Here is a 13,141-nt window from a genome sequence, read left to right as displayed (position 1 = left end):
CTCTTCCTCCCAAATTGCTCTTCCTAAGAGTTTCTTCATCAAAGTAATTTCATCTGTTTTATTCCTCGAATTTATGTTTTTGTTTGATTTATTAGTGAACAAAATTGTAGATCCAGATTTCCAAACACTGGATGAAATCTCATATGATTCTTTTGAAATTTTGTGATCACCTGGTGTCATTTTCTATGAATGTGTATGCTTATGTTTGCTTGAGTGCGTGGGTAAATTGATTGGTTTAATTTTGGCGGGTTTTCGTATGCGCAAGTACTGGATCCGCTGCATGTTTGTTCCATTATGTATCCTGATTATATTATTTTGTTTGTTGTATTACTGGATTTTATTGGTTTAAATGGTTGATGATTAAGCTTTTGTTCTTTTTCCAAGTTTTGTGTGTATTATCAGTTTGAAGCGTATTTCTCTAGATTTAAAACCTAATTACGATTGTCAGAATACACAGCTCATTAGTGACCTCTAATGACTATTCAAGAAAGTGTTTTCTAAATTGCTTTTGTTATTTGATTGAAATGAATGTCAAATGTATAGAGAATTTATCTGATTAAAATGCTTGTGGGTTCTTATACAATTAAATTTATGCTTAATCTTGGAATACGAAATGAACTCAAAAGTGTCTTTGCATTTCAAATTAAATATCTGCAACTTTCAAATGTTTCCCAGGGATAAGTAAATCTAATGGGAAGCAAAATCATGCAGGGCTTGCTGGTTTTTTGAAGTCTAATTAATTTAATATGTACTATAGAATGGGTCATCTCTATGTAATACCATGTTGAATCTTGTCGATTGATCTTTGAAGGATGTGTACCTCATACATTATTTCAAGGCTGAGTTCCTTTTGCAGTGATGATGTGGTATTGGCATGTATAGATCTAAGCAATCTATCATTTTCTGGTTTTAGTTTAAAAAGCTCCAGGTCATTCTATAATTCTGACACCTTATTGTCTCTCATTTCGTGATCTCTTTGTATTAACCAACTATACCTGACGCATTCCTTCTTCACTTGTCATACTTTCTTTGATTTAAGAATGAGGAAACTACAACTATTAAAGGTCTCATAACTAAAATCTATCTACAAAGCAGAGTCTTGAATTTGATTTTCTGTGTAGAGAAAATGGGGTTGTCTTTCGGCAAGCTCTTCAGTCGACTGTTTGCCAAGAAGGAGATGCGAATTCTTATGGTAGGTCTTGATGCTGCTGGTAAGACCACTATATTATACAAACTCAAGCTGGGAGAAATAGTAACAACCATTCCTACAATTGGTAAATTTATTCTCTTTTATGGAATTGCTCTCTCCTTTAAGTTTTTTTCCTTTTTCAAATGATTGATAACTTTCTGTCTATATATAAAAAGTTACACTAGTGACGTGCAAGTTTGGTAGAATGCCACATGAAGATCAATTTATATATTTGCCTCACCATGCTGTAATAGTCCCTTGCAGATTCTTTTTTAACACTTCATATAATTTCTTGCACATTTGTTATACCCATACAGAGATTAGGGTAAGGAGAAGTGGTGCTATGGTAGAGATGATTGTATATGCATCTTGCGTCTTTCTCTTACATCTATACCGCCGCCATTTATTTTGTTGATGCAGCATAAAAAGCCTTGATGGCAACATCGGCGAACATGGTTTCAGCTCAAATAGTTCTTTAATATGAAATTCAATATGAAGAAACATATTTACATTGGCATGAGAACATTTTAAAGTTTCTGGGATCCCACCAGGATTATCATGGTTTGTTATTTTGACCAATCAGAAAATTTAACATTTTTAGGATTTTCCTAGATTTTTGCTTGTCTTGTTTGTCAGTTTTATTGATAGTGTATAGTTTGATGTTTTCAAACGTAGATGTCTGCCCTGTAAAAATCATTCACAGGAGACAACCTTACTAACTACGGAACTTATTATAATTTCCTCCAGGATTTAATGTGGAGACAGTGGAATACAAGAACATAAGCTTCACCGTCTGGGATGTTGGTGGTCAAGACAAGGTATAAGATGTTCTGTTACTTTTTTCTTTTGCATTTTTAAAATCCTTATGACGCATGTATTTAGCCTTGTATTCATTAAATCGGTTCACATTGAAGATCTGCTCATTACATGTTAGATTTGTCATGTCATGTTTTTGAGCTTCATTCTAAACTCGTTTCTTTAGTACTAAAAACTTCTTGAGGTTCTTACTTACATCTTGGGCATTGTCCTATCACCCCCTATGTCCCCTTTGCTGTTGGTGTCTTCTACAACAGAAAGCATTTTATATGTTAGACCCCACAGTTTAGCATATTTTAGTTCTCTGTATAAAAAGATGAATTTGAAACATTGAACTCCCTATAGCTTATCTGGGATTTGGATATCTATCTAAGAGAACAACTAGGTACTTCATAGGCTACCAATGCCTGGTATCTTTTTTATGCTTTATAGAAATTATAAGTCTTTGTCCTCTTAGGGACGCATATACTTCTCTACTCCTGCTTGCAGTTCTTATGATCTACAATTTACTGAAACTTTAAAACTAAAGTATACTACAGAATGAAAGATTGTTCTTTTACTGGCTTGTCCTGAGCGAAATATAGGTGTGATCTTTTGATATCTAATCATATTTGTCCTGCCCAAGGACTTAGTTGAACTATCAAATTGTGACAACAGAGGCAAATTGCACCCAGTTTTGACATTTCATGTACTTTGCTTGGTTGTATTAGCTCTACACTCCAAATGTGGAAGTGCAGAAGTAAAGTTTAGAATATACTGATGTCTTAAGTACTTCTTTGGAATTTGCCATCTTATGTTAAGTATTTCAATTTGTTACGTTATTTGTGAAATGGGTTATTATTATAGTGCTTCATCCCCAGTATAAATCATATTTGCTTACCTCGATTTTGGCCGACATTTTACTGGCTTGCTCCAAATAAAGCATACACATACTGTTGTTTTGCAGTTATAAACTTGAATGGTCATCACTCACGAACATAACTTTACCCTTGGTTTGTAAGTTTTTGCGTAACTTCTAAAGTTTGCTAAGACCAGGTCCTTGTTCCAGGTATTGGTGTTGGTTTTTCCCTAAGAATACTAGGTTTCAAAATGAGCAAAATTAATTTATTGTCTTCGTGTTTTGCCCTACTGCAACCTACTAATATCTTTATTTTGCCAAGTTTATCACCAGTTAAAAGTTTCTTAAACCTTACTTGAAAATAGTGCTACTTAGAGCTTTCTGTGGATTCATCTCTTCTTGAGTGTAGACTTATTTACTTAAGTTACTACATTCTCTGGGTCCATGTTTGTTGAGATTACATCACGTTTTATATTTGTTCATTTACGTGTGTTTAGCGCAAAGTTTACTCTTCCTTAATCCTTATCTTTTATCATTCATAAGCTGTCTTTGATACTGGATTTTGATCCATTGTTCAGATTCGACCACTGTGGAGGCATTACTTTCAGAACACTCAAGGGTTGATCTTTGTGGTTGATAGTAATGATCGAGATCGTGTTGTTGAAGCTAGAGATGAGCTGCATAGGATGTTAAATGAGGTAATCAATTTGAACAGGAAAATGTTTTATAGTATATGTTGAAGGTCAGCTGGAATTTCCTCAGGAGAGAAATTTGAAATCAGACCGAAAAAAATATGATTCTCCCTGGCTTAAAACTTTTATAGGAGGACCTGTTACTGACCTTTCTTTCACAACTTTTGACTTGTTTAGTTGAGGTGGAAACATGTTTTTGAATCCTCTTATCGACTTAAAGTGAGCCTGGTAGTGGTCCTGAAAAACTACACTTCATTTGGTCATTTTTCAATGATTTGATTGATAAACCCTGTAGGATGAACTGAGGGATGCTGTGCTTCTTGTTTTTGCCAACAAACAAGATCTTCCAAATGCTATGAATGCTGCTGAGATAACTGACAAGCTTGGACTTCACTCTCTGCGTCAACGTCATTGGTACTCTCTTTCTCTGTGTGTGTGTGTGTGTGTGTTTGTGGGTGGGGTGGGCAGTTTTGCCAACAAACAAGATCTTCCAAATGCTATGAATGCTGCTGAGATAACTGACAAGCTTGGACTTCACTCTCTGCGTCAACGTCATTGGTACTCTCTTTCTCTGTGTGTGTGTGTGTGTGTGTTTGTGGGTGGGGTGGGCAGGAATATGGGCGTGTTTTGTGTGCCCATAACAATATAGGTGGCTTCTAACTTCTGGAATAAGACACAGGCATCTAATCAATCGCCTACCCCAACTATTAGAGTCTTAACGGCATTGCTTGCAGGTATATCCAGAGCACATGTGCCACCTCTGGGGAAGGGCTGTATGAGGGGCTCGATTGGCTCTCCAACAACATTGCTAACAAGGTACCATCTTACTCACTGCCTTGGATACCTTAGTCCTTGTTAATCTGATTGAAAGTTCTGATGGGTTTCCTTTTTGGGTGATAACAGGCTTAAGAAGAAACGTTGCATGTACTTTCGTCTCTCAATCCTTGAACTGAAGATTGTCTTTTACATTTTGTCTGTTGTTCAAAGTTATCATTTACTTGCTTCTTTTGTGGTAGATAGTCGCCTTCATTTTGTACATTTGAGTTTTTACTCAGTAATTGTGCATTATTATACTATGTCAGCAGCAGTGAAGCTGCTTATTTTTTGGAATTGTAATGCTCCCTACCCTTCTTAGGGTAGATCAAGTTCATGGTTAGTTTAACTATAATACAAGAGCTTGAAACCCAAAACATATCTTGAATAATTGTTCTTTGTGTAAAATACAGTGGCAACCTTAAGGTTAGACCAAAATATACAAATATCTTTTACTTTTTGCAAAATTACAACTATACCTTCAGAAATTATAGTTGTAATTACAACTACAACTCCTATATAATTTAAATAAATTGTCATGATATTAATGTTTTCTCAACGCAAATTGATATCTACAAATTGTTTACCTGTATCTGTATGTAGTAAAATATAAATATGGAAACGAATCAAGTAAACGCCACGTATACATAAACTTGAATAATCTCACAAAAATCTAATTGTCATGTCACAATAAAAGTTGTTTAATTTAATTCATTGAGTTTAAGAAAGGTAAAAACTCTCAATTGCAAAGTTAAAATGGAAAATATCCGATTCCATCCTTTAATCTAAAGAGATTAATTTTAAATTATTCACCATTATTTATTTTGAGTTTTAAATAATTTTATGCAAACATTTTTATTTATTTTTCAAAAATCATACTCCTTTTATACCTTAGTACGGAGTACTAACTCGCACATATAATATTAAAAAGTATTTATATTTTCAAATAATCATCAAATAACACGCATATATCAATTACCATCCGACTTAAATAGACACATATGATATCCACAATAATTTTTTCACCAAAAATTCACATTCAAAACATAACTTCACCCATTTTTTTGTTATATACTAAATTTAAACTAAAATCTACTAATGAAATATCAAAATATATTGGGATTATTATACAAACCATCCCTGCATTATGTATATTTATATGAACTACTCTTCATAGTAAAAAAGTAAGAGTAATTTGTATAAGATATTTTTAGGGACATATATATAATTTTTCAAAAAGCGAGGGTGGTTTATATAAACGATCCTGACCTTTTTGTGAGTAAATGCAGAAATAATTTATATAAATAGACTGTAGTTCATGAGCGTAAATATAATTATCCTAATATCTTTCCTGGTTTTGCACTTATTAGTTGAAAAGGTTATTAAAAATATTGATATACTTAAATTTTTTTAAAATATTATAATATAGGGTTGATTTCTTTTTATGTCTTTAAAATGTTAATAATAATACATTTATCCTGAAAATATAGCTGTGTAGGTCAGATAATTAGGTTCGTGTTACTTTTTTGTTGAAAAATTGGCCAAAATGTAGGAATAAATTAAAATGTAAACTTTAATAGTAATAAAGTGAGAAAATTAGGCATTAAGATGATTTTAATACAAATTTAAGAGACGTTTACTCATTCTGTGAAATAATTCTTATAAAAGAAAATGTTAAAATAGATCACTGTACATCAAAATTCCAAAACAAATAATGTGCAATAATTCAAATTAAAAAACGGGTCAATATATAAATCCCAGCTCTTCATGTTGTAATACCATTTGATCTCTCAAAGGGCAGCGCCTCTGTTTAAGATCTGCCCTCCTCTTCTTCCCAAATCACTCCTCTTTCTTCAGATTTTCTTTATCAAATGTAAGCTTGATCTTCCTTTTAATCTTGTGTCTATGCCGTAATTCATGTATTTGTTTTTATGCATTCGCGAGTGGAATTGCAGATCCGGATTCCTGGATTAAGTCTCATGTCTTAGATTTTCTCATTCTACGCTGTCGGTTTTTATGGATGTGCATGTTGTTTGAGTGTCTACGTGAATTCATGATCTAATTTTGAAGTACTGAATCCGCCTCCTGCTTGTTTGGTTATATTTCCTGATAATATGATTCTGTATTTTGCTTTGGTTTTAGCTTTTGGTAATTCTATTTGGATTCTTTTTTCTTCAGGTTTCTTGTGTATCACATAATTATAGGCGTTGTTTCTTTAGATCTAGGACTGGTTATGATTGTCAGAATTCACAGCTCATAAGTAATATATAACGGCTTATTTATGTAATGTTTTCCGGATCATCTGAATTTCATTGTTTGATTGAGTGAATGTCTATTAACAACGTTAAAAACTTTGACTTGGTTAAATGCCGGTGGGTATTTGATGCAATTGTTATGTGGTTGATATAGGTTTGAGAAATGCAGTAGAAACATTAGAAAGTTTACCTGTATTTCAAGTAAATATCGGCAGCTGTCACAGACATTCGAGGGAGAAAGTAAATATTTAATGGGAAGCGAAACTATGAAAGAATTTTTAGTTTTTTCCTTGCGGTGATACATTTAATGTGTCATTTCAAAATGTTTTAATGCTATGTGATTCCTTTTCTTCTTGTATCCTCTTGCTTAATACGTCCAAGGCTGGGTTCCCATATAGTATCTCTTTTATACCAGGTTTTTTCTGCAGTTACGTAATGGAATTGGCTGAAATACTACATAGATCCAAGGACTTAATCCCTTCTCGCTTAGTTGCTTAGATTAATACATTGGCATAATTATGAGTTCTTTACTAAAATTACCATCTTTCAGGACTGAATGGCATTTATTTCTGTATAAATCATTGTGATCATTTTACAATTTTGAGACTTCACTTTTTCCCTTCCCTTCCCTTTTTGTATTACCCCTCTTTTTTTTTGTCATCCACCTTCACCATGTCATTAAAGGAGTCTTCTCCACCTTTTTTTTGCTGTCTTTGAAATTGAAAACGAGAAACCAATAATTGTAATAGGTATCATAACTAACTCTCTCCTGCTAAGCTGACTTGTGAATCTGGGTCTTACATACATACAGAGAAAATGGGGTTATCTTTTGGCAAGCTTTTCAGCCGACTCTTTGCCAAGAAAGAGATGCGAATTCTTATGGTTGGTCTTGATGCTGCTGGTAAGACCACTATATTGTACAAACTCAAGCTAGGAGAAATTGTGACAACCATTCCTACAATTGGTACGCTTCTTGTGTATTTGGGTTCTTATAACTTTCTTCTTTCTATTTTCTCTTTCCTCTTTACGTGCTTGATGGTTTAATCATATGAAGTTGCACCTCGTAACTTGTTAGTGTGACAGTGTGCCATGTGAAGATCTGTTAGTTTCCTCTCTGTGATACTTGATAAGCTTAAAAGGATTTTTTGATACTTCCAGTATTCTCCTTTTCACATATTCTAAAAGTAGATGTGTGCTCTGTGATTGTGATTCACCCTTCATCAAATGATATATACACAGTGCACAGTTAGTTATGTGCATAATTGTGATTTCGTCCAGGATTCAATGTGGAGACGGTGGAATACAAGAATATAAGCTTCACTGTCTGGGATGTTGGTGGTCAAGACAAGGTATGAGGTGTTCTCTCAACTTTTTGTCTAGTATCTTCCTTGTGTGTCCATAAGGTCGGCTATCTGCTGAACTGAATTGACTACCTTGCTAAAAGCTTTATGGTAAAAATTGGAAAAAACTGAGTCATCATTTTTCCATTCTGAAATCCCATGAAGTATTATTGTAATACAAAACTTTGCCTTTGGTTCCAAGTTTTGGAGAGCTTCTGGTGTTTGCTAAAAGTCAGCCCCTATTTGCAGCTATTGGTGTCAGTTTCCCCCTTAGTTCACATGCCTTGATGTGGCCCAAGTTAGTTTATCAACTTTCCTTCCTGCCTCCCTCACCCACTTGTCCAAGCGGTACCTACTGGTTCTGTTTTTCCGAGTGATTATCATTGACATTCTTGTGATATGGAAGTGGATCTTAGCATCTTATTTGAAAATATTAAAAATAAAAAGGCAAATTATCTTGGTTTGATATTACCTACATTTTAATTGTTGTATTGATGCTGTGTTGTGCTCAATGTGAAGTTCCGGCTTCCTTATCTTTTAATGTTAATAAGCTGCCTCTGATGTTGGTGATTCTGATTTCCACTGATGTAGATCCGACCATTGTGGAGGCATTACTTTCAGAACACTCAAGGGCTGATTTTTGTGGTTGATAGTAACGATCGAGATCGTGTGGTTGAGGCTAGGGATGAGCTGCATAGGATGTTAAATGAGGTACTAAACCAAACATGACAATTTTTAGTCAATTTGGAAGGTTTCTTCTGTCTTAACCCCCAAAACTTTATGATTTTCCTTGGATAAAAATTTTATGTCATTATATATCATTCTTTATTTCACCATTTTATCAACTTGTTTAATTGAGGTGAAAACAAGGTTTTAAATGACTTACAGTGAGACTGATAATGGTCCTCAGAAACTTTACTTGAGTTGATCTTATTGAACCTTGTAGGATGAACTGAGGGACGCTGTGCTTCTTGTTTTTGCAAACAAACAAGATCTTCCAAATGCCATGAATGCTGCTGAGATAACTGACAAGCTTGGACTTCACTCTCTGCGTCAACGTCATTGGTACTCTCTCCGTATCTTTGTCTTTTTGTTGTGTGGGTGTCTATTTGTATTCTTTTGTTTAATTATTTCTTTGTTTGTTTATTTGTGTGTATGCGTGTGTGTGTGCCAGGGTTGGGGGGGGGGGGTTTTCTAAGGGGTGTACTTAACATCATAGGTGACTGCATACTTTTGACAGAAGACAAGGGTGCTTATTAATCACTTATATTAACTATTAGATGCTTTTGTTGGCATTTCTTGCAGGTATATCCAGAGCACATGTGCCACCTCCGGTGAAGGGCTATACGAGGGTCTCGACTGGCTCTCCAACAACATTGCAAACAAGGTAGGATCTATCACTCTCATTGGCAGCTGATTTTGCTGGCTTACTTGTGAACCTTATTGCTAGTTCTCATTTATTTTCTTTGTGGATGGCAACAGTCCTAGGGAGAGACGTTGGATGACTTTGGGTTTCTCTGTTCTCGTTGAAGTGAAGATTATCTTTTCTATTTTGTAGCTTTTGTTCAATGCAATTCTGTACTGCAATTACCTCTTTTTGTCATAGATAGATAGTTATCTGGTACTATGTTCAGCTGAGCTTATACTGTTTCAGCATTATGCCACTTTGGCTTGCTTATTTCTGGAATGATAATGCATCCCTCCTTTCAGGGTGGATCAATTTTAATGTTTAGTGATGTTGAATGTCATTTGACTAAGTACTGCTTGCTTGAAAGACAATCCATTAGAAACTTCTATTAGTAAAGTATATAGGCTACATGCAGCCTTTATTATTTAAAGAAAAGAAATAAACAACAATATATCTGTGAGTACATTGAAATACGAGGACTGATACGCAAGATCCCAGGTTCATCTCATCTATGAGTACATTGAAATGGATCCTACTTAGGCTCCTTGATCAAACCTTGATCCTAGGCACTCTCTGCAGTCTGCCCCATGCTTGAAACAGATGCTGACCTTGATGTCGTAAAGGAATATTATCTTTTTCCCTTCATTTTGTAAGGCAAACAAAAATTCTTGTTATGCACATGTAGCATGCTTCCAATAAAAAATCTCTTACTTGCAAACAAAAATTCTTGTTATGCACATGTAGTGTGCTTCCAATAAAAAATCTCTTACTTGCATGCTAATCTAGTCAAATGTCTAGAATGCAGTTTGTTAATGGCGATGCAGGTTTCAATAATATGCCCACTCCAATTATCTGACATTAGTAGTCCTGGTTAAAATATTAAGCAGAATCTTACGTAAACATGACTACATTACTTGATATAAATCTGAAACAGTATAGCATGATCGTTCATCATTATAACAAAAGGATTTACAAGGCCAGAACTGGCTGGTCTCCAAGTCTTTTGTAGTGTTCTCCTTTCCAATCAGGGGAGCAATTCTTATCTATGATATCAAATGTGCATCATTGAATGAAACCACAAATGTAAACACTCCAAGATAAACTTGCAGTCTCCAGCATGGAAAATTGCAAAACAAACCCAAGCTAATGTTACCTTTATTAGTTCATCTCGTCTCTGGGTATAAATCATTTTCTCAGCAGAAACATCCATCTGATTGGGAATCTCAAACCAGCAAAAGCAACTTCACGTCTCCACTGGAAATACATAAGTTTCCAAATATCAAAGCTACTGTTGTGTGATCACAATTTCGCGGAATAAAAGTTTGTTTCCTATTAGGAACAATTAGTACACAAGGAAAGCGCTTTAGAGCATTCTCCAAACAAAAAGCAAAATTCATCATTGATAATCCATCTTATCCTGGAAGTCACTTCCACAAAATCTTTTGCCATTACACAGCTCTGCAATTCATGAATCCTTTCATAGCATATTCAAGTTACAATGACCAATAAATATCTTTCATACAGAGATAAATGCGTAGAAATACAAGTGTAGAGTGACTTTCAGTGAGATTGAGATCCACTAGGCCCATTCACCACTTTTTGGAGTACTACAAATTCTACATTTTCCTCACAGTTCATCAAGTTTCAGCCACAAAGCTCATTTATTTCATCGAAGTCTACCCTTCTGACGTAAAAATTATAAATACACACAACATCACAACGTCTATCATAAGTCAGGAAATCAAAATATGAAGAATATAGAAAGTTTACCTCACCACCAAGGTAAGAAAGATCACCCAAGGCAGTCAAAGAGGTGTCGTGGAATGCTGATCTTCCCAGCACCCTCACCATATCTTGGTCCACCAACTGCTTCCCTCCTATTATCTTCAAGATTGTTGTTTTCCCTGCAATCCCAGCCACATCAAGAATCATTCTTTTTCTGAATTATAACATTGCTAATTGTTAAAATCTAGATAAACCCATGAAAAAAAAGAGAGAACCAGCTCCATTGGAGCCCACTAGAAGGCAGCGGTCTCCGGGGAAGAGTGTGAGGGAGAGATCATTGATCAAAGGGGCGGAGCCCAGTGGAGGATGGCCGTAGATTCCGGGATACGTGAATTTCAGCCTGTTGCAATTTACCTGATTCAGAAAAGTGCCTTCAATTACTTAAAAAGAAAAACAAAAAAGAAATAGAAAAGTACATTCAAAGTAATTTAACTACCCATACGATTCAAAAGCAACATGAGATCAGAAAGTAAATCAAAATCCAAAATGCTATAAATACATGGGATGGTTAACAGAAAGCAATTAGCACTATGTTAACTTTGTATTTATTAAGGCATTTCAGCAAAAGCCCAAGCGACAATAAACATAAATCACACAAGACACATCAACCTTTAACAAAGTTAGCATAAAAATTTGTAATGGATTTTGATTACTTCAAGAACCTTACATCTCTTCCAAAAAGTTAAAGCTAGTGTCTCCTTCCAATAAAGAAATCATTCACTTTCTAAAGAAAAGCGCCAATAACAGCTGTGTCATTTATCAAGCAACACCACAGATTCAACAACATATAAGCCTAATATCATGGTTTCTGTAATACCAAAACCACATTACTATGAAACTGTTACCACTCAAATATGTATGAAACTGCCCATAAGTACCTGAAGGCAGAAAAATAACAGAAATTTGGACATGTGAATGATTAGTTCTTTACCTGATAAACAGTATGCCACATGTAAGCACAAGCATGAGTCAAGCATCAGCTACAACAAATATAACTGATTAATTGTCCCTAAGCAAAAGGACCATTCTCCCTTTTCCGTGCGAGTACCCAAAAATCAAGGTGATGCTACAGAAACTACCATTTGATTCAAAGGTGAAAATTATATAGACCGCTATTAGCAGGAAGGAAATCAAAATGGCTAAACACACCAAAATCAGGGTTCAAAACTACAACATTTTGTAGTGGTTGTTGGCAACCAATTCAAGAATTGGTTAGCAGATCATAACCAGCCAAGGCATTTATCAGATTTTATCAATCCTCCACTCATTTTCTCTCACTATATCTCTTGCTAATGAGATATATTGAAAGGAAAAAAGTAGAGGGACAATGCACTCTCTCTTGTCCTGTTATTGCTCTTCATTTCAATAGATACTCTTTCATATTAAGTAAACAAAAATAAAAATACACATCTACGCAAGCCCACAAAAATATTATAAAGGACTTACATAGACCACAAAGACACACAATACCCGTAATGAGCATAAAATGCGGCGAAACAATGGTGACATCGTGCACGAGAAATTATGCTTCAAATGATTCGTGAATGGGTAGGGGCAAGAAGCGGTCTGAGAAGAAGAGTAGGAAACATCACAATTAAGAGGATGTCACCATAATTTCGCAACATTTTATACTAATTATGAGAAAAAGGGTTGTTTAGATAGAAATGAAGACTTAGAAATTGAAGGAGAATGACAAATGTAACAAGACGCAAATGGCTTTCATTGGCACAGAAGATAAAAGCAACACCTCATTTCTTTTATGTTCAAAATAAAAGTAAAACATGTTCTACCTTGACATACACACACACACACACCCCACACACATCGCACACGCACACACACACACACACCCACACACCACACATGCACTCACACACACACACGCAAGTGTCCAGACAATGCGTGTGAGTGTGGTGTGTATGTGTGTTGTGTGTTGTGTGTGTGCGTGTGCAGGGTGTGAGTGTGTGTGTGTGTGTGTGTGTGTGTGTGTGTGTGTGTGTGTGCA

The 13,141-nt window shown here is 35.1% G+C and overlaps 2 protein-coding genes and 1 long non-coding RNA gene across 4 annotated transcripts; 2 read left to right on the top strand and 1 right to left on the bottom strand.

The window, feature by feature from the left end:
• LOC105168984 (ADP-ribosylation factor 1) lies at positions 1–4,739 on the top strand. 2 transcript variants are annotated; one of them, XM_020696081.1, is made up of 7 exons: positions 1–43; positions 1,122–1,274; positions 1,937–2,007; positions 3,422–3,541; positions 3,831–3,949; positions 4,270–4,351; positions 4,439–4,739. In XM_020696081.1, exons 2-7 carry the CDS (start codon positions 1,127–1,129, stop codon positions 4,442–4,444), a joined length of 546 nt encoding a protein of 181 aa, XP_020551740.1. In that variant the 5' UTR covers positions 1–43; positions 1,122–1,126; the 3' UTR covers positions 4,445–4,739. The 2 variants fall into 2 exon arrangements, with proteins under 2 accessions (XP_020551740.1, XP_020551739.1); XM_020696080.1 differs by lacking the exon at positions 1–43 and adding an exon at positions 4,021–4,093 and having other exon boundaries at positions 3,831–3,876.
• On the top strand, positions 6,070–9,675 carry LOC105168983 (ADP-ribosylation factor 1-like). Its single transcript, XM_011089215.2, has 7 exons — positions 6,070–6,221; positions 7,415–7,567; positions 7,882–7,952; positions 8,535–8,654; positions 8,890–9,008; positions 9,249–9,330; positions 9,426–9,675. The coding sequence occupies exons 2-7, from the start codon at positions 7,420–7,422 to the stop codon at positions 9,429–9,431; spliced, it is 546 nt and encodes a 181-aa protein (XP_011087517.1). The 5' UTR covers positions 6,070–6,221; positions 7,415–7,419; the 3' UTR covers positions 9,432–9,675.
• LOC105168982 lies at positions 9,551–11,463 on the bottom strand. Its single transcript, XR_848373.2, has 4 exons — positions 11,352–11,463; positions 11,122–11,255; positions 10,505–10,605; positions 9,551–9,991 (listed from the first exon to the last, which is right to left on the bottom strand). It is a non-coding gene; the product is annotated as an uncharacterized LOC105168982 (long non-coding RNA).

Source organism: Sesamum indicum, linkage group LG8 (genome assembly GCF_000512975.1).
Source record: "Sesamum indicum cultivar Zhongzhi No. 13 linkage group LG8, S_indicum_v1.0, whole genome shotgun sequence".
Classification (NCBI taxonomy): domain Eukaryota; kingdom Viridiplantae; phylum Streptophyta; class Magnoliopsida; order Lamiales; family Pedaliaceae; genus Sesamum; species Sesamum indicum.
Note: the sequence above shows the minus strand (reverse complement) of the source record. Positions and strands in the feature narration are given on the sequence as shown.

Coding starts and splice junctions, on each gene's coding strand:
- LOC105168984 (XM_020696081.1), top strand. CDS start 1,127: ATGGGGTTGTCTTTCGGCAAGCTCTTCAGTCGACTGTTTGCCAAGAAG. Junction 2,008..3,421: donor ATGTTGGTGGTCAAGACAAG/GTATAAGATGTT, acceptor TCCATTGTTCAG/ATTCGACCACTGTGGAGGCA. Junction 3,950..4,269: donor TCTCTGCGTCAACGTCATTG/GTACTCTCTTTC, acceptor CATTGCTTGCAG/GTATATCCAGAGCACATGTG.
- LOC105168983 (XM_011089215.2), top strand. CDS start 7,420: ATGGGGTTATCTTTTGGCAAGCTTTTCAGCCGACTCTTTGCCAAGAAA. Junction 7,568..7,881: donor GACAACCATTCCTACAATTG/GTACGCTTCTTG, acceptor GATTTCGTCCAG/GATTCAATGTGGAGACGGTG. Junction 8,655..8,889: donor TGCATAGGATGTTAAATGAG/GTACTAAACCAA, acceptor TGAACCTTGTAG/GATGAACTGAGGGACGCTGT.